Below are 24,704 nucleotides of genomic sequence, written 5' to 3' on the forward strand. Positions count from 1 at the left end.
GCCTACGCAGGCGGGGATGCTGCGGTTCCGCAGCGTGCTGAGGCAGCTCCGGTCAACACCCAATACTCGGGGCTCAGCTCGGCTTCCTCTTCGCGCTGAGATGCCTAAGAAGGCTGGTGCGACGACCAAGGCCAGTAGCAGGTCCCTTGGAAGCAGAGGGGTGGGCCTTAGGGCTACTCATTGAGGAGCGCGGGAGAAGCGGGGCCCGAGGGTGAGTGGAGGCACTGCCAGCGGCTTGCTGTCTTTCAGTTCCGGGGCTCAAGACAGCCGCTGCCACCCCCAGAGCTACGGCTCCTGCTGCTGTCACCCCGCCTCAGTAGGCTGCGCCGCCGTCCACCCGGTGACTTCTGAGCGCTGGGCCCGGCGGCAGCCGAGCTTTCCTTGGGCTGCGTGTGCTGACCTCTGGCCTCCTCCCCGCACTCCCAGTCCAGCAATTCATGTTCCAGCAGCGGCATGACGCCTGCGCTTCCCCGGGAGGCTGTATTCTGCTTTCTCCTCCCTTACCTTGGCTGATCGCACCCCTTCTGTCAAGAATACATCACTCCCATTTCCACCATCTTTGTATGGCCAACCCAGTCCGTTTCTCAGACTCAGCTCAAGCACTGCCTCCTGCTGGCAGCATCCACCTGTGCCCCAATGCTGAGCTGCCTGTGGGGTAATGTTCTGTGCCTATCTCATCGGTGCCCTTAGCACAGTGTATTATTATTTTGTATGTTCTTTCTCTCTCGCAGTAGTCCGAGCTCCTTGAGAGCAAGGGCCATGTACCTTTTCATCTTTACATATCCATTGCCTACATATTTGTTGAAGGAAAGTTCCTAGCACAGCCCCTATCGCATAACAGGCCTTTAAATATCAAGCACTGTTGTTTTTTTCTCCCTTTCCCCCAACACGCACACACACACATTTTCACCAACATTTATTAGCTCCAACTGCATGAGATACAATGATGAATAATAAATGGACTATGCCCCCAAGGAACTGGAAATACAAAGCAGAGGGAGGAACAAGCATTAAAGTTTAGAAGCCAGGGTTAAGTTTTCTTGCAAGGGAGGAAAAAACACTCTTGGGTTGATGGGAACGCTTCGTGGGAAAATTGAGTAGAGCCTTGAAGGTTGTGGGAAAAGCGTTCTAGGTGGCCAGAAGTCCCAGGACGCCACTGATTAACCTAATTTGTCTGTTAAGGGTGAAAGGGGGTAGTGGAAGAATCAAATTAAATGTGTGGGAAAGTATTTTGTAACCTGTAAAGTTGCGTGGTTGTCATTTTAGGGGAAAAGCCAGAGCAAGGAACCAGAGAGACCATTTCCTCCCTTAGGTCCTGTGGCAGTTGATCCTAAAGGTTGTGTCACCATAACCATCCATGCAAAACCTGGCTCCAAACAAAATGCTGTAACAGGTATACCTGGACACTGGGGTGGGATCAGGTGTGAATCAGGTGTCTCCTACAGCCTCCCTTTGCTTTGGTTAGCTGAAAGCTTATTCTGTGACAGTTCATTTTTCACATCTGCAGTTAGAGGCTTCTCCATTTTAAAATTCTAGATTCTAATGTAAAGGTGTCTGAAAGTGCATATATCTTTAAATCATGCCAAGTTACATGAAAACCATTGTATATTTTCCTTTTTAAAAATACGGTATTTTAGAAAGGACAGGTATGGAAACTTGTGCATAGTCTAGATTATTCTTAGTTTGTCCTATTCCAAAACTGGAGACATTGGCCAGAGAAAGAAGAGACATTTTAGTGTAGTTTAACGATCACTGGCCTAAGGAGAGGGAGAAAACTTGAGATCTGAGACCCATGATCAGTTCCTGTGCGAACTTGTTTTAAATCAAAACAGTATAAAACATTCATGAGCCCAGTTTTTTCATCTGTCAGATGAGATCATTAGACTAAGAGGCTTTCAGGCTATTCTCTGGAGTGCTGGAGGTGCCTCAGGAATCAGCTTTGGGCAAGGGGGAGGCCAGGCAGACAGGGCTGCTGACTAGCTATATTTACATATGTTTTAAATATTGGGATTCTAGAGAAAACTGGGGGAAAGGGTTTCTAAAGGAGAAAAAAGTTGGAAAACCGTTGCTCTAAATTATTTTGAAGGTCTTTTGCACCTCTAAAGCTCTGTATTTCAAACCATTTTTAGATTTTGAAAGGAAGACCACAAAATTGGTGTGCTAGACCTGGTTTATGCTGATGACCAGGTTAACTTAGCCATACCCTCCTTGGCCAGCATTTTCTAAGTAGTGGGTGTGAACATTATCTACTGTTGGAGTATTATGTTTCATTAGATCTAAAATGGGAGGCTGGGTGCCATGGCTCATTTGTAAAATGGAGATAATAATGGTATTAATATCTTCATAAAGTCATTATAAGGATTAAAGAAGTTAGTATTTGTAAAGCCTTTAACACATTTGTGTGTGCTTAAAATTAGAGTATAGTAAGTGCTCTGTAATTATTTGTTAAGTAAACATTATTAAATTTTAAAAACACTCAGGATATATGTCACATAAGAGGTGAACCTAGTCCAGGGCTCTCATTTTCCTGATGAGGAAACCCTGCACAACTATGTACAATCTAGTAAGCTGCCCTGTCCATGCACTTCCTCAGTGACATTGATGGGGCTGAAGGCCATCTATGACTCCCTGCCTGGGGCTTTTCACATACCAAGGTCTATTTCCAGTTGCCTAAATCCAGGATACTCCCCAGGGCTCTGTAAGCCCATCTTGGTCAGCAAGATTGAGTTAATAACTGTTTTCTTCTCTGGATTTATTTCCTGTAATGGTAGGGCCATTTTTATCACGTTCATGTTCCCTTAAATGTGATTAATAATTCATTTCTTCATTCAACAGTTTTTAATTGAAAATTTATGTGCCAGGCAAATGCAAAAATTCTTTTACAAAATGTCCTTGCTTCATGAAGAAAAAGAACTCCTTAAGGATAAAGTCCATACTGTTTTCATTCCAGATTTGACAGCAGAGGCCGTAAATGTAGCTATCGCAGCACCTCCATCAGAGGGAGAGGCTAATGCTGAGCTCTGTCGGTATCTTTCCAAGGTCCTAGAACTCAGGAAGAGTGATGTGGTTTTGGATAAGGTAGGTCTCTCTTTATTTATTTATTTATTTATTTTGAGACAAAATCTTGCTCTGTCGCCCAGGCTGGAGTGCAGTGGCACAATCTTGGCTCACTGCAACCTCCACCTCCTGGGTTCAAGCTATTCTCCTGCCTCAGCTTCCTGAGTAGCTGGAATTATAGGCGCATGCCACCACGCCTGGCTAATTTTTGTATTTTTAATAGAGACAGAGTTTCACCATGTTGGTCAGGCTGGTCTTGTAACTCCTGACCTCAAGTGATCCACCTGCCTCCTCCTCCTGAAGTGCTGGGATTAGAGGTATGAGCCACCATGCCCGGCAGTCTCTCTCTTTTTAAACATCTTTGATTATTTTATTTCTTTGTTTTGGTTTTGGTTTTGTTTTTGTTTTTGAGACGGAGTCTTGCTCTGTTTTCCAGGCTGGAGTGCGGTGGTGCAATCTTGGTGCACTGCTACCTCTCACTCCCAGATTCGAGCGATTCTCCTGCCTCAGCCTCCCGAGTAGTTGGGAATAGAGGCACCTACCACCAGGCCCAGCTAATTTTTGTATTTGTAGTAGAGACAGGGTTTCACCGTGTTGGACAGGCTGATCTCAAACACCTGACCTGAGGTGATTCACCCACCCCGGTCTCCCAAAGTGCTGGGATTACAGGCGTGAGCCACCGCGCCTGGCCTTATTTTATTTCTTTTTTGAAATGGAGTCTCGCTGTGTTGCCCAAGCTGGAATGCAGTGGCGTGATCTTGGCTCACTGCAATCTCTGCCTCCCGGGTTCAAGCGATTCTTCAGCCTCAGGCCTCCCAGGTAGCTGGGATTACAGGTGCCCCCCCACCACACCCAGCTAATTTTTGTATTTTTAGTAGAGACGGGGTTTCACCATGTTGACCAGGCTGGTCTCGAACTCCTGACCTCAACTGATCTGCCCACCTCAGCCTCCCAAAGTGCTGGGATTGCAAGTGTGAACCACCACGTCCAGCCATTTTTGATTATTACACATTAATAATGATTCGTAAAATACTGATTTTTCTGTCTTTTTCAAATAATTGAGAAACTAGTTGTTTATAACTTTTATATTTACTTAATCGCAGAAATCTGTGAATTCTTCCTATTTAGTCTCCTTCATGCCTGCTGCCTTAATCCTTACTGAGACTGTCCGCGCTGTGTGCTTATGCTTCTTCACTGCCACTGTTGCCAACATTTTCTCCTTTCTGAAATCATTCCTGAACCTGCTGTCAGATTAATCTTGCTTACCTCTCTCATCCTTTAAGCCATCACCACACTAAACAACCTAAAGCAATTCCTATTGTTAGTCATCTCCATGAATGACTCCGTCAAGTATTGCTAAACCCCTGCTTTGTCCTTGCTCACTAGGAGTAGCTCATTGGGAAGACAGAAGGTTCATATGATGTCATTAATATGGTTTTGTACTAGGGGTGGATATCAAAATCACCTAGGAATGATTTCTAAATACAGATCCCTGGGTATCACTCTAGACTTCTTGAAATAGAATCTGCAGGAGTGGGGCCCAGCCATGTTTATATTTCTTAAAGCTCTACTTGTTTTCCAGTGCTATACTATATAGCTCCTATCCAGATTCCAGCTGGCATTCACAGTCATTGATTAACAAACTGCACCTAAAAATCCAAACCTGTGGCAGGTCATTTCTGATTTTTGTTTAGTGCTCATGCTCTGACATTTGCCTGAAAGGTATTCCCCACTCTTCTGCCTGTTCAAATTCCATTCATCTAAATAAACCACTTCTCAAATTTAATCTTCTTTAAAGGCTGTGTTTGAAAACAAATCCTTTTTTTTTTGAGACGGAGTTTCACTCTTGTTGCCTAGGCTGGAGTGCAATGGCGCAATCTCGGCTTACTGCAACCTCTGCCCCCCGGGTTCAAGTGATTCTCCTGCTTCAGCCTCCCGAGTAGCTGGGATTGGAGGCATGCACCAACACGTCGGCTAATTTTTGTATTTTTAGTAGAGACAGGGTTTCGCTATGTTGGCCAGGCTGGTCTCGAACTCCTGACCTTAAGTGATCCACCTGCCTCGGCTTCCCAAAGTGCTAGCATTACAGGCATGAGCCACCACACCCGGCCAACAAATCCTTTTTAAAGTTGTTTTAAGTGGTTGTGAAATCGTAGCACTTGAATATCTGGCTGCTTTTTGTTTGGAATTTTCAGAAATGTTAACAACATAGAGAATACCAATTTGTTTATATTTATAATTATTTTACTACAAAGTTTTTATAAAATTGCAATATTTATTTATTTTAAAGATGATTTTCATTTTTAACTTAAAGAATTGCTTGAGACTAGAATATTGTAAAGATTCTATATTCATTTTTTAGATTTTTTTTTTGAGATGGAGTCTCGCTCTGTCGCCCGGGCTGGAGTGCAGTGGCACGATCTCAGCTCACTGCAACCTCTGCCTCCTGGGTTCCAGCGATTCTCCTGCCTCAGTCTCCTGAGTAGCTGGGATTACAGGCACACGCCACCACCCCCGGCTAATTTTTTTTTTTTTTTTTTTTTTTTGAGACGGAGTCTCGCTCTGTCCTCCAGGCTGGAGTGCAGTGGCTGGATCTCGGCTCACTGCAAGCTCCACCTCCCGTGTTCACGCCATTCTCCTGCCTCAGCCTCCCGAGTAGCTGGGACTACAGGCGCCCGCCACCGCTCCCGGCTAATTTTTGTATTTTTTTAGTAGAGACGGGGTTTCACCGTGTTAGCCAGGATGGTCTCGATCTCCTGACCTCGTGATCCACCCACCTCGGCCTCCCAAAGTGTTGGGATTACAGGCTTGAGCCACCGCGCCCGGCCTAATTTTTGTATTTTTAGTAGAGACAGGGTTTCATCATGTTGGTCAGGCTGGTCTCGAACTCCTGACCTTGTGATCCACCCCCGCCCCCCCCGCCCCAGCTTCCCAAAATGCTGGGATTACAGGCGTGAGCCACCATGCCCAACCTATTTTTGAGTTTTTAATGTCCAGCTTTTATTATAGAAATTGATGTATGAAGGTAAAAACCCTGGAGAGTTGTTAGTACTAACAAAAGTTTAGTAACAAATGTTAGGAAGAATCTAAGAGACAGTCTTTGATTAGAGCCTAAGTAACCAAGAAAAAGTGGTACCTAAGCCATCAGGAGAGCCCATTATACAACTAAGGTCTGCTATCTCTAATAGCAATAGAATGTGCTAAACAGTAAAGTATGTTTTTTCTCTTTTGGTCCAGGGTGGTAAATCTCGTGAAAAGGTGGTGAAGCTTTTGGCTTCTACAACTCCAGAAGAGATCTTGGAGAAATTAAAAAAGGAAGCCAGAAAAACATAAAAGCAAGAAATGAGGCCGGGCTCAGTGGCTCATGCCTGTAATCCCAGCACTTTGGGAGGCCGAGGTGGGTGGATCACCTGAGGTCAGGAGTTCGAGACCAGCCTGACCAACATGGTGAAACCCCATCTCTAGGAAAAATACAAAATTAGCTGGAGTGATGGCGCATGCCTGTAATCCCAGTTACTCAGGAGGGTGAGGCAGGAGAATTACTTGAACCCAGGGGGCAGAGGTTGCAGTAAGCCGAGATCACGCCATTGCACTCCAGCTTGGGCAACAAGAGTGAAACTCCCTCCCCCCCAAAAAAAGAAATGAAAAATACATCCTTGAGAAACTTTTTTTATTGCTAATGATAAAGAGACTGTTAAATAGAAAAATATACTACATGCATAGAAGAACATGGGGGACATATATAGGTATATATTCGAATAAGACTCCAAAAAGTAGAAATTTAGAAAGTGCTATACATTGAATCAGGTTCTAAAATCCCTAACCCCAAACAGCCTGGAACATGTTACTCTGATTTCATGGCGTTGTAAAATAACAGAGTTGGAAAGAATATTCAAGATGACCTGATTTAACACCTTTCATTCTGTTGCGGGGGGCTTTTGATATCCTATATCCAGAAGTTGAGAGACTTACTCAAGATTGTACCATGCAAGCTGGCAACTAGAACCCAAATCCTTTGACTCCTTGTTGAATGCAGTTTTTCTGGATTGTAAATTAAAAATCGTATCTCCACAACGGTTCTGGAATTTGGAGGATTGCCTTCTAATCCAGTTTACAAGTGACAGAAAACCTTTTATGCTGCTTTGTAGTCTTACCTTAGATTTTAAAATGCTAATTTAAATGTAAAAAAATTTTTTTTTTTTTTTTTACATCTTTTAAAGACTATTGACCATTTTGTGGAAAAAGTAAAGAAAAATCATGACTTGTAATTAAATGTGAATTACAATTTTTGAGAAGTCACTGAATTTTCTTCTTCCTCAGTAATAACTTACAATTAGCAAGTTCACTAGTTTTTATGACTCTCCAAAGATCCTTAAGAAAGAGGACTTGGGCCGGGCGCGGTGGCTCAAGCCTGTAATCCCAGCACTTTGGGAGGCCGAGGCGGGCGGATCACAAGGTCAGGAGATCGAGACCACAGTGAAACCCCGTCTCTACTAAAAATACAAAAAATTAGCCGGGCGCGGTGGCAGGCGCCTGTAGTCCCAGCTACTCAGGAGGCTGAGGCAGGAGAATGGCGGGAACCCGGGAGGCGGAGCTTGCAGTGAGCCGAGATCGCGCCACTGCACTCCAGCCTGGGCAACAGCGAGACTCCGTCTCAAAAAAAAAAAAAAAAAAAAAAAGAAACAGGACTTGGAAGCTATTTTTAGTATTTGTAAAAGCCTGTCAGAAATTACATCTATATTAAAGTTTCAAAAGCTAATAATATATTTTTACATATTTAGCTCAAGTTATAGTAATTTATTAAGGTAAATAACTTAATTTCCTTTGCTGATCAGAAGAGCTGATTTGCAGTTGTGTGCTTTGTCCAGCAAGTACATGAGAAAGATATATTGATGGACCAAATCATTAAAAACAAAATCCACAAGGAAGACCAATAATAAAAATTCCTGATGGTAGCTGGGCATGGTGGCTCACACCTTTAATCCCAGCACTTTGGGAGGTTGAGGCAGGAGGAACATTTGAGCCCAGGAGTTGGAGACCAGCCTGGGCAACAAAGTGAGACACTGTATCTGTCTCTGTCTCTCTCGATAGACAGACAGATAGAAATTTTATGCATATGTGTATATATATACACATACATATATTTATATATAAGATTATATGTAAGACCTCATATGTAAGAAGTCCAGGCCCGTGTGGTGGCTCACTCCTATAATCGCAGCACTTTGGGAGGCCAAGGCAGGTGGATCACCTGAGGTGAGGAGTTTGAGACCAGCCCGGCCAACATGGTAAAATCTCGTCTCTACTAAAAATATAAAAACTAGCCAGGCGTGGTGGTGGGTGCCTGTAATCCCAGCTACTCAGGAGGCTGAGGCAAGAGAATTGCTTGAACCCAGGAGATGGAAGTTGCAGTGAGCCGACATGGTGCCACTGCACTCCAGCCTCGGCAACAGAGTGAGACTCCGTCTCAAAAAAAAAAAAAAAGAAAGAAAAAATCCCAGACAGTGAAAGAGAAGCCACTCATCTAGTACAACTCTTAACTTGTACCAAATAGGTATCAAGGACAAGAAAAAGGTGGCTTATGTGAGATCACAGTGCACATTAGTGGCAGAGCTTGGTTTAAGCCCAGCTGCTTTGTCTTCTAAACTGTGCCATACACTGCCTGCAAATGTGCTTCTGTTTTACATGGTCTTAAGAGCTTTTCTCACTCTTTCTACACCATTTCAGTGTGTGCCATAAAGCCGTTTTACTTGTGGATTTTACATGTATCACTGTTAGAATGTCATAAAATGATACCATAAAAGATCAACTTTCCTGGCCGGACAGTGGCTCACGCCTGTAATCCCAGCACTTTGGGAGGCCAAGGCGGGTGGATCACCTGAGATCGGGAATTGAGACCAGCCTGACCAACATGGAGAAACCCCGTGTCTACTAAAAATACAAAAAATTAGCCAGGCGTGGTGGTGCGTGCCTGTAATCGCAGCAACTCAGGAGGCTGAGGTAGGAGAATCACTTGAAACCGGGAGTCAAGGTTGTGGTGAGCTGGGATCGTGCCATTGCACTCCAGCCTGGGCAACAAGAGCGAAACTCCGTCTCAAAAAAAAAAAGATCAACTTTCCGTAGGGCGTGGTGGCTCATGGGCTCGTGCCTGTAATTCCAGCACTTTGGGAGGCTAGGGTGGGCGGATCACGCGGTCAGGAGATCAAGACCAGCCTGAACAACATGGTGAAATCCCGTCTCTACTACAAATACAAAAATTAGCGGGGCATGGTGGCACATGCTTGTAATCCCAGCTACTCGGTAGGCTGGGCAGGAGAATTGCATGTGAACCGGGACCCGGGAGGCAGAGGTTGCAGTGAGCTGAGATCGCACAATTGTGCTCCAGCGTGGGCTACAGAGGGAGACTCCGTCTCAAAAAAAAAAAAAAAAGAAAGCTTTCTTTCCTTCCCCTCACTTTTCAGCAGTGCCAGTTTCATCCTTAGGCCCACTTGCCTCATGTAGACAAAAGGCCAACCAGGTTTCATATTCATGTATCAACCCCTCCAGTAGGAGAAAAGGCCACTCCAAGGAGCTCTGGTATTTTCCAAAAGCTTTCAGTCAACCTTCCCTTATATCAGCCAAAATCAAGTCACATGAAGTTTCTAAGCTAGCCCCTATGGTCAAGGAATGCCATTCTGTAACACAAGTTCCCTAAAGCAGTAACTATAGAGGAAAGAGTTACCCTAATTATTTCAGGCCAATTAAGGCCCATCCTAGAGGTCAGCATACTCAGAAGCAAAGAAGTAGAGAGAGTTGGGTACCTGAATAAAATTGGGAAAAGTACGAAGAGAGGAATGGGTGCTGGATAGGAACCACCAGTTTCTACTATGATAACATGTTTACTTCATTTTAAATGGTGATATTTTAAATGTGGGGACATTTTGCCTAGTAAGTTTTTTTTCTGTGAGAAACATAGCAGTATCTTGTAACAAAGAAGATATGGTGACACTTTGTCATCAAAAACTACTTTGGGGCTGGGCATGGTGGCTCACGCCTGTAATCCCAGCACTTTGGGAGGCCAAGGCGGGTGGATCACCTGAGGTCAGGAGTTCAAGACCAGCCTGGCCAACATGGTGAAACCCTGCCTTTACTAAAACTACAAAAAATAGCTGGGCATGGTGGTACATGACTATAATCCCAGCTACTTGGGAGGCTGAGGCAGGAGAATCGCTTGAACCCGGGAGTCAGAAGCTGCAGGGAGCCGGGATCGCGCCACTGCACTCCAGCCTGGGCGATAGAGCGAGACTCTGTCTCAACAACAACAACAACAACAACAAAAAACCAGAAACAAAGCAAAACAAAAACTGTTGGAGGTAGGAACTGGCCTAGGGGCTGTATTTCCAGAACATGATTCCCTTTTCCCCCTGCAAACGAGGTAGTCTTTAGCAGTCTAACAAATTGTCTCACATAGGATTATTCCTACTAGTAAGAGATCACAGCTAAGGCTTGGGCACCTTGACCTGCTGTAGAAGCTCAGTTAATGTACTTTTCATCATCTGGGCTGTGGTCTTCCCCTATGAATACTGAAGTAGACCCAGTGACCTAGTACCCAAGACACAAAATATTCAGCCTCCATAACATTCGTTTAATGACATGATTCTAGCTTTGCCCACTCCCATTAATTTCAAGTGCATACTGGCTAGGCAGTCTACATTGACTTGATTACACTGCCTTTCTTGTCTTGTGTTATCCTGAGAATCCCGGATTTGAAGCAGCCCATGAATAAGGTTTGAAAAATATTTATCCAACTATGCTGACATATGATGTTCTAGCACTGCATCTGTCATCTATCATCCCCACCTTAATAAATGATAATTACTTGTGCAAACATGATGTATTAATCATTTATTATCTTGGGTGCTTACTTGACAGACACTGCTAGGTGCTTTGCCTATACTGTACTTCGACAGAACCTGGGAAAGAAGAGCCTGGCTCATTATGCCCTGGAGGCAGGAGCAGAGATTTCAGACTCGATTTCTGTGAGCCATTCCACACTTTCCTCTCGGTTAGGGGATGGACCGCATCCCCTCTGATGGACCAGAGGATGGAGATGGCATCTTTGCAGTGTTTACAGTTCCAAACACCTAGGCTAGGTGTGGTGGCTTACACCTGTAATCCTAGCACTTTGGGAGGCTGAGGCGGGTGGATCACTTGAAGTCAGGAGTTTGAGACTAGCCTGACCAAATGGCAAAACCTCGTTTCTAAACTAAAAATAAAATACTAGCTGGGCATGGTAGTACATGCCTGTAGTCCCAACTACTCGGGAGGCTGAGGCCTGAGAATCACTTGAACCCAGGAGGTAGAGGTTGCAGTGAGCCAAGATTGTGCCACTGCACTCCAGCCTGAGTGACAGAGATTCCATTTTGAAAAATAAAGTTCCAAACACGTAAATGCTCAAACTTTAGGAGGCAGCTCTCTAGGCTGTGGGCTATCAGCATCCCCTCCTAGATTCCAGGCATTTGGTTATATAGTTACTTAGCTATAATGCAAAAGATACATTTTAGAACCCATGTGGCACCAAATTCAAATTGTTTTAATGCATGTAACTAGTGACTAAAAACTTAGAATTTCAATTTACATCCAAGAGGTGGCACCGTAACACAACAGCAGAAAGCCATACAAACTTTGAAACTCGATTCCTTTTGTAGTCAACAGCACTATTAGGAAATTTGTTCTGCAGTGCCTGACTACCAGGCTCACATGCTGTGATCCTTCTCGTCTTCTCAGAGCCATTCCTTAAGCTTAGTCCCCTTGTATCTTAAATTTAGCTCAGGCCAGAGTGGTGTTAACTTGGGGCCAGCTGGGTACATGAGAGTCTCAGCCCATTGCCACGGTGGAATCAGCATGGTCTTGAGTTCCTTCCTTAACTCTGCAGGTTTCAGAAGTCCATGTAGCCAGTGTTTCTGAAAATGGATCTAGGCTGGACAATTGGCAAGGAGCTAATTTCTAATCAAGATGCCAACTTATTAACTTGAGTGAAGAACACACCTGCCAAATAGACTATAGTGGGATCTGCTAGTGAGAACATTCTGTCCCTTTGGGAAGTCTCTTTAAGAGAATCATCATTTGAAGGCTGCTTGGAGAGCTTGGAATCAGAGCTAGGGAAATTAGGGGCCAAGGTAAGGGAGCTATGACCATCTATAACTCCCATTTCTGCTGCAGGGATGGACCTATGGTATCAACCAGCCACAGATGATCTTTTGCGACAACACTGGAGATAATGATCCTTCATAGTACAGGAACTCCCTTTTTCTAGGTTGCAGGAAGACCACCTATTTCTACCCACATAGGCATTCCTCAGACAATCCTTATAATTCAGTTATTAAGGGTTTGCATTTTATGATCCTGTCTGCCTCAGGGTCCATCGGTTCCCAAGATAGAGTTTGGGGAGGGAAGAATCCCCAAACTTTGCAGCCACAAGTTACATACTCCCTGGTCATTTCTACAGGAAACTAATCTGTGATGTGTTTTTACTATCACAGTGATGTTCAAACTGTTTCAAAGCCTTAGGTTTCCTCAGAGATGCCTAGGGGGATTGGGGTACTGTGGACAATAAGAGAGTGAGTCAAGTCAACAGCAATGCTAGCCTTTAGTTCTCTTCTACAGTCATACTGGGCAGCACGTACACATGATAGCTGCTCATACCACATGTGGCTATTGAACACTTGAAATGTGGCTAACAGAATTTAAAAGTAAAAGATAAAGCTGGCCATGTTGACTCACACATGTAATCCCAGCACTTTGGGAAGCTGAGGCAGGAGGATAGTTTGCGGCCAGGAGTTTGAGACCAGCCTGGGTGACGTAGTAAGACCCCATTTCTTTCTTTTTTTTTTTTTTTCTTTTTTTTTTTTTTTTTGAGACGGAGTCTCGCTGTGTCTCCCAGGCTGGAGTGCAGTGGCGTGATCTCGGCTCACTGCAAGCTCCGCCTCCCGGGTTCACACCATTCTCCCGCCTCAGCCTCCCAAGTAGCTGGAACTACAGGCGCCCGCCACCACGCCCGGCTAGTTTTTTGTATTTTTAGTAGAGACGGGGTTTCACCATGTTAGCCAGGATAGTCTCGATCTCCTGACCTCGTGATCCACCTGCCTCGGCCTCCCAAAGTGCTGGGATTACAGGCTTGAGCCACCGCGCCCGGCCAAGACCCCATTTCTACAAAAAAATTTTTTTAGAATTAGCCAGGCATGGTGGCATGTGCCTGTAGTCTCAGCTACTTGCGAGGCTGAGGCAGGAGGATCACTTGAGCTCAGGAGTTTTACGCTGTAATGAGCCATGATTGTGCCACTGCATTCCAGCTTGGGTGACAGGGCAAGACCCTGTCTCAAATTAAAAAAAAAAGAAAAACAAAAGGATAATAGAAATAAAGGCCATGTTGGAAGCAGTGCAACAGAGAAGAGGCTGAAAACAGTATGGAATTTAGAAGGCAAGATAAAGAGTGAATAAAGAAAGGAAAATAACAGCTATAGAAGTCAGTTAAAAATTATTATTATTATTATTATTTATTTATTATTATTTGAGACGAAGTTTTGCTCTTGTTGCCCAGGCTGGAGTGCGGTGGTGCAATCTCGGCTCACTACAACCTTTGCCTCCCAGGTTCAAGCAATTCTCCTCCCTCAGCCTGAGCCTGAGTAGCTGGGATTACAGTCCTGAGCCACCACGCCTAGCTAATCTTTTTTTTTTTTTTTTTTTTTTTGTATTTTTAGTAAAGACGGGGTTTCGCCAAGTTGGCCAGACTGGTCTCAAACTCGTGATCTCAGGTGATCCATCTGCCTCGGCCTCCCAAACTGCTGGGATTACAGGCGTGAGCCACCACGTCCGGCCAAAATTATTCATTTTTGTATTGTTTCACTTTTTATATTATTTTGTAAACACACAAGTTGAGGAAATTTTAAAATGTGAAAAATACACATACAAACAACAAAGCTCTGGCCATTAGCAATTAGAGCAGCTTTATTTACCTAATTCAGACAAAGAAGCTGGAGATCCTTTAGGGAGTTAAAGGCACTAGCAGTGGAAAAAAACCATGAGATCATCATCACATCATCCCCTGAAGCTGTCTCAGGAGGAGTCACTGAAACCCAGAGAAAATCTAACTGGTAATTAATACATAGGGCTCTCATGTCCCTGAGGGAAAGGAATGAAAACACCAGCTCAATTAGCCCATACATGGGGCTGTCTGTGCCCTTTAGGGAGAAGAATGAAAACAGCTGAAATCAGCCCATCAGCCTATGAAGACATGGTGAAAGATATGCGAGTTGTCCTTCTTGCACCTCAGCAGCCCACAGATAACTCATTCTTATATATGAACCTCACTGACTGGGTACCCATTATGTGCCTAGCTCGGTGCTGCATACTTCATGCTCTCTCTTATTCCTGCAAAGGGGCAGTTGAATCACATATTAGCTGTTTTGTTGTTGTTGTTGTTGTTGGTTTGTTTTTAAGACGGAGTCTCGCTCTGTCACCCAGGCTGGAGTGCAGTGGTGCAATCTCAGCTCACTGCAACCTCCGCCTCCTGGGTTCAAGCGATTTTCCTGCCTCAGCCTCCCGAGTAGCTGGGATTACAGTCATGTACCACCACGCCCAGCTAATTTTTTAATTTTTAGTAGAGATGGAGTTTTGCCTAAAGTGCTGGGATTACAGGCATGAGCCACTGTACCCAGCCAGCTGTTCTGACCGAAGACTTGTCTTCTTCATTAACCTGCTCCTCCTATTTCATCCTGTAAATCTTTAAATCTGAGGGGTATTATCCACAGCTCATCTCCACTATTCTAATCTGACAGCACTGATAGTTGAATTCCTCAGAAGCAAGATGTTTCTCTGGCACCCGGAGGCCTCAACAGTGTCACAACAGCTGAAGTGTCACTTCTTCCTCATCCTGGGCACACCGTGATGTAGTGCAGCCCCACTGATTGGGACCCATGCAGCCAGCCTGGCCCAGGGCCACTCTCTCCCAGAATGTCCACAGGTCAAGGGATCTCTACTTCCATCCTTATTTTCCTCAAACGCTGGTCCCAGCAGTAATCAACCAGACTTCTAGAAAAGAGGAGATATCTGCTCTCAAGGCTGCTGTGGGCTCCAGTGTTGTAATCTACTACTTGAATCTAGTTGTTTATTTCATTCTATAATAATTTAATATAGCAGATGTCAGGAAAAATCTTTGTTTAGATATTGTGTCATATCTGGATATATCTGAATCCTAAAGGATTAATCTCAATATTAACAATATTCACTTCTGCCAGTGTCAAGAGTATTTTCTGCTGTTGGGCTTAAATCAGTTTTAAAATTTGAGAGTTTTAAAAGCATATCTTTCTGTGTTCATAAATAAACAGAACAAAAATTCTTTGAGTACCTTAATTTTTCACACGGAATTAACCAAAGCCTTATTTAATATTTCAAAATCCTCATTTATACATATTAAATATGTGTCTTTGGTTAAAATGCAAGATACTGAAAGAAAAATTCAAATAGGCATTTCAGTAAATAGTTTACATATAATATCTCATTTGTCTGACATTACAAAGTAAGTACTTTCACGAGTAACATTTCCAGCTAACTGAAGTCCAATAATAATAGAGGCCACCTTAAGCTGGGAGTATTTGTTTCCTATATTGCCTAATTTTAAAAATATCCTTTTCACTGTAGATAATTGTGCTAAGTAAAAGAAGTCAACAGTCTATGGCATAGATTTCCATACATAGCCAGATCTGTGTTTGGATAGAATGAATCAAATGAAATAGGAAGTCTAGGAAAATTTTTAAGGTATAAAAAAATTGTAGGCCGGGCGCGGTGGCTCAAGCCTGTAATCCCAGCACTTTGGGAGGCCGAGACGGGCGGATCATGAGGTCAGGAGATCGAGACCATCCTGGCTAACACGGTGAAACCCCGTCTCTACTAAAAAATACAAAAATCTAGCCGGGTGAGGTGGCGAGCGCCTGTAGTCCCAGCTACTCGGGAGGCTGAGGCAGGAGAATGGTGTAAACCCGGGAGGCGGAGGTTGCAGTGAGCTGAGATCCGGCCACTGCAGTCCAGCCTGGGTAACAGAGCGAGACTCCGTCTCAAAAAAAAAAAAAAAAAAAAAAAAATTGTATTTAGGTTTGGCTTGAACTTGTTTAAAAATAGATAATGTTTTTTTAAAAAATTACATTTAGGAAACAAGTGTAGTTCTTTTATGAGAGTTCAAAATTAGTGCTGTCAATAACCTTCAGGGAAAATGATCATTTCCTTCAATTTTAACATTCTAAACTTAAAATTGATATTTCATTACCCTTAATTCTATCATAAAGTCCTATATTTTTCTTTAGGTGAATAAAATACAAGGGGTAATTACATATTTGTCTGTTGAGCATTATAAGGAAAGTGGCTTTGGGAACAAAAACCATCCTAGAAATCTTCCCAGATGTCCTTTTCCTATGTGGTTTCAGGAACCCCAAAACTATTCTCAGAGCAGTGACTCAAGTTTTATTACATTCTGTGTAACCCCAAGTCCAGCTAGCACTCAAAAACAAAACACAAACAAAAAACTCAAAGTCCCCATCATCCTGTTCTCAAAAGGACATTAATCTGATGTGTTCAATAATTAATATTTGACATTCTAAATTCACTACCAATTTTCAAATGTCAAATGCTATAATTTTATTTTAATTTATGTATTTATTTATGTTTAAGATGGAGTCTTGCCCTGTCACTGAGGCTGGAGTGCAGTGGCACAATCTTGGCTCACTGCAACCTCCACCTCCCAGGTTCAAGCGATTCTCTAGCCTCAGCCTCCCTAGTAGCTGGGACTACAGGTGTGCACCACCATGCCTGGCTAATTTTTGTATTTTTCATAGAGACAGGGTTTTGCCTTGTTGGCTAGGCTGGTCTCGAACTCCTGACCTCAGATGGTCCACCACCTCGGCCTCCCAAAGTTCTGGGATTACTGGCGTGAGCCACTGAGCCTGGCCAAATGCTACTAATTTTAGCTCAACTTTTATGCAAACCATCTTCCACATTTGAAGTGTTTATTTTCTGAATCAGATAATTTGCTTTCCTTTGCTAATTCACATATGAATTAACATAAGGAAACAATCACAGATCCTTAATTCTCAACTTCTCCTGCCCTACCTCATCTTCTGCCCATTACTCTACATCCTTTATGTCAACATTATGCTTTACAATTTACCAAATACTTCCCTCCCGTTGATTCAACAAATGTTTATGCAGCACCTATTATATCCCACTAGGGGTTTAATGGTCACAACTCTATATTCTCAAGCTCTTCCTTTGGTTATTTATTTTTATAATTCTGTGAGGGTGGCAGGGTGGGTATTGTCCCCATTTTTACAGCTGAGCCAATAAGCTCAGCGTTTACATGATTTTCTCAAGGTCACATAGGTTTTAAGCACAGAACTGGAAGCTAGGACTCCTTATGCCTAATGTCATATGTTGTTATAACAGACTGTCTACTTGAAATTAATTCTGTGTGACACTATTTTAATTCTTTGTTCTCACTCTTAAATTATCTTTAAGCTTTTTTTCACGTCATTTTCTGTCCTATGAAGCAGAAACTGTGCCTTTTATTTCTTCCTGGTTTTAAGCAGGTGGGACGCAGGGGTACAGTCTGATAGTAACTGCTGTTAGAAAACAAAAACCATAACAACATAGATTATTCATGCAGCATGCAGAATTAACTCATGTTGAAAGGAGGTTTCTTCCCATGTTTTCAAGCAGGGCTGATACTCAGGACACATGCAGCCTAGCTGTGTTGGGTGTTAAAACATTTAAATACTGTTGGAAAACCACATCTCTTCTGAGCTTCCTGAGAAGCACTCCTCCAGCGCTGGCCTTGGACCCATACGTCTCCCTTTGTGTCAACAACTGGCACAGCACAGAATCCTGCCCTAAAGCTATAGTCAGCTACTGTCCCAACTGCCTGTGCTTTCTCAGGTGATCATTTTATAAATCTTTTTTTTTTTTGTTTTTTTGAGACACAGTTTCACTCTTGTTGCCCAGGCTGGAGTGCAATGGCATGGTCTCAGGTCACTACAACCTCCACCTGCCAGGTTCAAGCAATTCTCTTACCTCAGCCTCCCAAGTAACTGGGATTACAGTCATCTGCCACCATGCCTGGCTAATTTTTGTATTTTTAGTAGACACAGGAGTTTACCATATTGGCCAGGCTGGTCTCGAACTCCTGACCTGAGGTGATCTGCCCATCTCGGCCTCCCAAAGGGCTGGGATTACAAGCGTGAGCCACCGCGCCCAGCCTATAAATCGTTACTTTTAGAGACAGGGTCTATCTAGCCCAAACTGGAGTACAGTGGCATGATCCTAGCTCACTGTAGTCTTGAACTCTTCCTGGACTCAAGGGATCCTCCTGCCTCAGCCTCCTAAGTAGCTAGGACTACAGGCATGCACCACCACAACCAGCTAATTTTTAAATTTTCTGTAGAGACAGTATCTTGCTACATTGCCCAGGCTGGCCTCGAACTCCTGGCTTCCAGTGATCTTCCCGCCTCAGCCTCCCAGAGTGCTGGGATAACAGGCGTGAGCCACCATACCCAACCAGGTGATACATATTTTTAATAACACTTCTGCTTTCAGAGAAGATCCTGGGGTATAGTCAGGACATTACTATCTAGGCTAAATATCTGTAGTATCAAATCCTATCTTTATATAACAGCACTGGCTTCTTGCTTACTGATGTAATTAGGGGGGTACAGGGAAAACCCTTACTGTTAAGATTGTATTTGCATCTTAATGTGAATGCATGACTTATTAGGTCGTTTCCAATAAAATAGTTACCAGAGAGGGTGGCTCTTCAGGAAGGGAGAATAAAAGGGAGAGGTAGATGCAGAGCATGAAGTACCTGGAGAAGTCAACCTCGAGGGCCTAGTCTGGGGTGCTGAGAGAGAAGGCAGTAAAAAACAGGCTTACGAAGATACCCTTTTTTTTTGAGATGAAGTCTCGCTCTGTTGCCCAGGCTGGAGTGCAGTGGCATGATCTTGGCTCACTTCAACTTCTGCCTCTGGGCTTCAAGCGATTCTCCTGCCTTGGCCTCCCGAGTAGCTGCGATTACAGGCATGCCACCACACCTGGCTAATTTTTGTATTTTTAGTAGAGAGACGGAGGTCTCATCATGTTGGTCAGACTGGTCTCAAACTCCTGACCCCAAGTGATCCGCCCGCCTCAGCCTCCCAAAGTGCTGGGTTTACAGGCGTGAGCCACCACGCCCAGCTGGAAGGTGCCTTTTAAAATATTATTTAGTGTTTTTTTTTGGTCACTCTAATAAAGTTAGGAAGGTGCCTGTTAATTCCTTTGACCTATGTTGAAATTTGCACTCCTAATGTTACTCTCAAACCAAATAAGCCCTTTTCAACAGATATGAAGGACAGCATAAAAAAAACAAAAATCTCATTTCAACATATTAATAAATGGGTTAACTGCCAGAACTTGGGAGTGAAGATGCTTAAATTTTTAAAATTTTTATTTGAATGAAATCATTGTAATAATCATTCAAATGATTTGAAATAGAATGATCTCTGTGAAAGGAAGTTTATAGCATCACTATTTATAGAAGAGAAAGCAGCAGAGGTATGTATCTGCAAGTGAATATAACATTGTAAAATCAGCCCACATTAAATACCAAAAAAGAACAATCAAAATGCAGCATTACTTACAGGATTAAAAAGAAAAGTGTGAACAGTACAGAGTTAAACTTTTGTATGTGTGAATTTTGACCTGCTATGTTGTTAGCGAAAAGCCTTAGTGTTTGCATAAAATGTGTACCCTGATCCCAACCACCATGAGATCAAGACACAAACTGACAACGATTCCTTATTTTACAGCTTTATTACTGATTTTCCTCTAAAAAGAAACCCAAATAAATGTGACGCTGACTCATCTATAGAGTAAGGAATCACAAAGTACCATAGTACTTTACAAAAGCAAAAGCAAAAAAAAAAGCGATTGTTTTACCTTTCAACTGCTGATGTTATGTACAATCTATCACAAGAAGCATAGCTGTGCATTCATGAGCTGATTATATCAACCTCTAGAATTTTAGAAACGAACACATCTAAGCATATGTATAACTCTCTTACCTTACAAAGTAAAAGTAAGCATTTTCTATTTAAAAATTTTTATTTCTGTGTAAAACAAAGAACTCCTAGAGGTCAAATAATATACCAAACTCATAGCAGTATTAAGTCATGAAATAAAGAAGATTCTGAGGTAGAAGTCAAGCAATATAATCCACAACTTCAGGTATTCCCAGCAACCATCGCATCTCGCAAGTAAGATCTATTTTTTTTTAAAGTCTCAACTTCCACAAAATCAATAATCCATTCTCTAAAATCAGATATAAAACTATGACCAACAGAAGACACCCAAACTTTTGTCATGGTAACAGAGTAAATGCTTTTACTAAAAGCTGCCAACATTTCTATCAGTAGTAACCGTAAGGAGGCCGCTGGTTGTAACCATAATGTCCATATTGCTGGGGATAGTAAGGTTCTTGTCTGTGTTGTGGGTAATTGTTACCCCAGGATCGTCCATGCCACTGATTGGATCGATTGTCACTTGGCCACCCCCATCTGTTGTCCCTGCCTCTGAACTGTCTGTTGTCTTGCAACCTACAACAATAAAAACAAAAAGTCTTTAAACTTCCCTTGTTAAAAAAACATTATGACAAACCCATAGCAGTGCTTCTGGTTTCTCATTCTAATACACAATAAATAAGACTATAAAACATTTTTCACAATAGAACGTTATAGCACCAGTTATTCAAAACTTTCCTAAGATTGAAATCACTCTTCCAGTGTTATACTAGGTATACTTTACAGAAACATAGGCAGACTATATAACCAATAGAATAGTTCCAAATTAAAGTGAAATCTATTTAATTGCACAAAAACGATATGGTAATTTATTCCTTTGACTATTTTGAATTATTAAGTAAAAGTAACTTCCATTTGTAAACTTCTTCCTAAAATAAAATCAAAACAATATTTTCTTTCTGGAATTGAACCAGTTGTTGAAAACTCTAGGTTTTTTTTTTTTTTTTTTTTTTGAGACGGAGTCTCGCTCTGTCACCCAGGCTGGAGTGCAGTGGCCGGATCTCAGCTCACTGCAAGCTCCGCCTCCCGGGTATATGCCATTCTCGTGCCTCAGCCTCCCGAGTAGCTGGGACTACAGGCACCCGCCACCTCGCCTGGCTAGTTTTTTGTATTTTTTAGTAGAGACGGGGTTTCATGGTGTTAGCCAGGATGGTCTCGATCTCCTGACCTCGTGATCCGCCCATCTCGGCCTCCCAAAGTGCTGGGATTACAGGCTTGAGCCACCGCACCTGGCCAACTCTAGGTTTTTAAAGTAGATTTGCATTGAAAATATAGTCTACAGAAAGAACATCTAAAAACAAGAAAACACACACACTTGAACAGCAAGAAAAAAATATATGGTGCTGAAAAAATATTAAAGCAAATATCTATCAGAAACAATGTATCAGGTACTGTTATTAGGTACTAGGTATGGCATACTAAAAACAGTGGTCCCTGCCCTCACTGGTCTTCCAGTCTAGCAGATTAAAGCGATCCTCTGCCAGATCAACCATCTGCATTTATTCTTTTGAATACACACCGATTGCCTCTGTTTCTTTGGTTCCCACCAGCTCTGCTATTCCATTCCTCCACAATTGGAGGAGACTCAGGAGGGCGTTTCAGGTATTCCTGATACTCCTTGTCATTTTCTGTGAATCTACTAGCAAACATCTCTTCAAAATTTGGAACAGCTTCGGCAGTGTCAGTCATTCTGAAATTCTGTACAATTTTGAAGACATTTCCATTAAAAAAATTTAAAAATTAACACTCTCTCCAGATAATGAAAAACCAAGAGGTAAGCAATTTTTAGGCAGGGTATTCGTGGAAGCCTTTGTGTGCTTTCAGACTTGTCATATTTTAGATACTGAATTCAACATTTTCTTTTTTTTTTTTTGAGACAGGGTCTCTCACTCTGTCACCCAGGCTGGAGCACAGTGGTACAACCTCAGGTCACTGCAGCCTTGACTTCCCTGGCTCAAACAATCCTCCCACCTCAGCCTCCCAAGTTGCTGGGACTACAGGTGCATGCCACCCATACCCAGCTAATTTTCGTATTTTTTGAAGATATGGGGTCTTGCCATGTTGCCTAGGCTGGAAGTCTTGGGCTTCAGTGATCCTCCCACCTTGGCCTCCCAAAGTGCTGGGATTACAGGCTTGAGCCACTGTGCCTGGCCCAAATTATTTTTCTTACGTTATTAACTTCCAATAAAAGGTTTTGGACAAAGAGATGTGACAATGGAAGCTACTGTGGTAACTTCTTCATTAGCCTGCCTTTCCTCCAAACATATGCAAATATTTGTAACATTTATACTACCTACTTTCACTCCAACAAAATTAAACCAAAATTATTGTTTGGAGTGCAAGAAACAATATGTAGATTTTCTTTCTTTTTTTTTTTTTTCCCCGAGACAGAGTCTTGCTCTGTTGCCCAGAGCTGGAGTGCAATAGCGCAATCTCAGCACAATGCAACCTCTGCCTCCCAGGTTCAAGCAATTCTCCTGCCTCAGCCTCCCAAGTAGCTGGGATTACAGGCATATGCCACCACACCCAGCTAATTTTGGTATTGTTAGTAGAGATGGGGTTTTGTTGACCAGGCTGGTCTTGAACTCCTGACCTCATGATCTGCCCGCCTTGGCCTCCCAAAGTGCTGGGATTACAGGTGTGAGCCACTGCACCCAGGTTTTTTTTCTTTTTCTTTTTTTTTTTTGAGACGGAGTTTCACTCTTGTTGCCCAGGCTGGAGTGCAATGGCGTGATCTCGGCTCACAGCAGTCTCCGCCTCCTGAATTCAAGTGATTCTCCTGTCTCAGCCTCCTGAGTAACTAGGATTACAGGTGCACGCCTGCCCGCTAATTTTTGTATTTTTAGTAGAGATGGGGTTTCATCATGTTGGCCAGGCTGATCTTGAACTCCTGACCTCAGGTGATCCGCCTGCCTCAGCCTCCCAAAGTGTTGGGATAACAGGCGTGAGCCACCACGCCCAGCCTGACACTCTTATCTTTCAGGCTATTGCTCTTAGTATGCTTTATAAAATGCCAAATATAAAAGACTTTCAATGTGTCTGGGATTGGCAAACTATATGTCAAATTCTCAAATCCAAGGAATGAGTTTTAAATAAATTCAGCTAATTAAAATCATGCGTAGAAGAATTCTACTGGGATCATAGAAATCACTAAAAAGATGACCCATACCTAATCCAGATGGGCAGTAAAAATCGTAAGGCAAGGAAAAGGTGCTACTCCATTTTTATGTTCTCATGTTCTCCCACGACTCCCCACCCACACTCATGTAAACAAATATCAACTGTATTATTACTGAGAATGGAATTCAAATAGAATGTTAATTGACCCAAGCTTTACTTACCCCAAAGATTTGAGGCAGCTGTATTGCTTATTAGGTTGTTTAAATCTGTGAGAGGAAAAAAACAAACTTGACTTTATTTAAGGAAACTCTCAAAAGGCGTTTGCGGGGGAGGGTAGCGCATAAGAGTCTTACTCGAGGACAGAATTGGAGTAAAAGTGCTCTAAGGCCAGGCGCGGTGGCCCACGCCTGTAATCCCAACACTTTGGGAGGCCAAGGCAGGCGGATCACGAGGTCAGGAGATCCAGACCAGCCTGGCTAACACGGTGAAACCCCATCTCTCCTAAAAATAGAAAAAATTAGCCGGGCATGGTGGCAAGTGCCTGTAGTCCCAGCTACTCGGGAGGCTGAGGCAGGAGAATCGCTTGAACCTGGGAGGCAGAGCCGAGATCGCACCGCTGCACTCCAGCCTGGGCGACAGAGCGAGACTCCGTCTCAAAAAAAAAAAAAAAACCGCTCTAAAGACTTCCAAAACTAACATTCCAGAGAGGGAACTGGTTCTCACAGTGAAGAGCAAGAAGCTACAAGATTTGTCCTCTGGGTCTTCAAAAGCAAAATAGTTCAAGTATGAATAAGAACTTCATAAAGTATATATGTTCTTTTAGGATAAGCCTTTCAGATTTGTACTTGAACACTACTAATTTATTCACCATAAATAAAACCACAAAGAACTTTGGCTGTGGGCGACTAACCCTGGAAATAACCAACCAGAATGGGGTTTCGCTGCCCTAGGAGGTGAGCCCGGGGAACAGACGAAGATGCAGACTGAAAACAACTGCGTTTTCCAGTCCGTCCTCAAGGCACATCACAGCTTGCTTACCAAGGTTCTGGCAGATTTGCTCCCTTCCGAAGCACCTTATACCTCCAGAAGTGAGGGAAATTATGGGCCGTGAGAAGTAAATGGGTTTCGGTCTAGCAAAGAGTACAGATCACCGCACAGGGGGAGGACACCTCGCCGGCCACCCAGCTCGGCCGCCCCGCTCCCTCCTCCCGGGCGTCCTGGGCGACTCACCGGCCAAGGGCTATGTCTATCCAACTCGGGCCTAACCTCGCCGGCGAGACACTGAGAAGCCGCAGGAGAGGTGACCTCTGGCTCACCACACCGTGGAACTCCAGACCACTCCAGCTCTCCAATGTAACGGAGCCCCTTCCTCTAGAATCCAACAATCACCTGACT

At 43.3% G+C, this 24,704-nt stretch overlaps 2 protein-coding genes across 7 annotated transcripts; one reads left to right on the forward strand and one right to left on the reverse strand.

The window, feature by feature from the left end:
* On the forward strand, nt 1–15,433 carry C7H15orf40 (chromosome 7 C15orf40 homolog). 5 transcript variants are annotated; one of them, XM_005560309.4, is made up of 4 exons: nt 1–130; nt 1,267–1,393; nt 2,951–3,078; nt 14,874–15,433. In XM_005560309.4, exons 1-4 carry the CDS (start codon nt 17–19, stop codon nt 14,877–14,879), a joined length of 375 nt encoding a protein of 124 aa, XP_005560366.1. In that variant the 5' UTR covers nt 1–16; the 3' UTR covers nt 14,880–15,433. The 5 variants fall into 5 exon arrangements, with proteins under 5 accessions (XP_005560366.1, XP_045251860.1, XP_005560365.1 ...); XM_045395925.3 differs by lacking the exon at nt 14,874–15,433 and adding an exon at nt 8,785–8,927; XM_005560308.5 differs by lacking the exon at nt 14,874–15,433 and adding an exon at nt 6,295–7,352.
* A 4,471-nt stretch (nt 15,434–19,904) lies between these two features.
* RAMAC (RNA guanine-7 methyltransferase activating subunit) lies at nt 19,905–24,700 on the reverse strand. 2 transcript variants are annotated; one of them, XM_045395928.2, is made up of 4 exons: nt 24,540–24,700; nt 23,531–23,575; nt 21,709–21,887; nt 19,905–20,705 (listed from the first exon to the last, which is right to left on the reverse strand). In XM_045395928.2, the coding sequence occupies exons 3-4, from the start codon at nt 21,876–21,878 to the stop codon at nt 20,519–20,521; spliced, it is 357 nt and encodes a 118-aa protein (XP_045251863.1). In that variant the 5' UTR covers nt 21,879–21,887; nt 23,531–23,575; nt 24,540–24,700; the 3' UTR covers nt 19,905–20,518. The 2 variants fall into 2 exon arrangements, with proteins under 2 accessions (XP_045251863.1, XP_045251864.1); XM_045395929.2 differs by lacking the exon at nt 23,531–23,575.
* Nucleotides 24,701–24,704: the final 4 nt, after the last annotated feature.

The sequence above is a fragment of the Macaca fascicularis genome, chromosome 7 (genome assembly GCF_037993035.2).
Source record: "Macaca fascicularis isolate 582-1 chromosome 7, T2T-MFA8v1.1".
NCBI classification, from domain to species: Eukaryota; Metazoa; Chordata; class Mammalia; order Primates; family Cercopithecidae; genus Macaca; species Macaca fascicularis.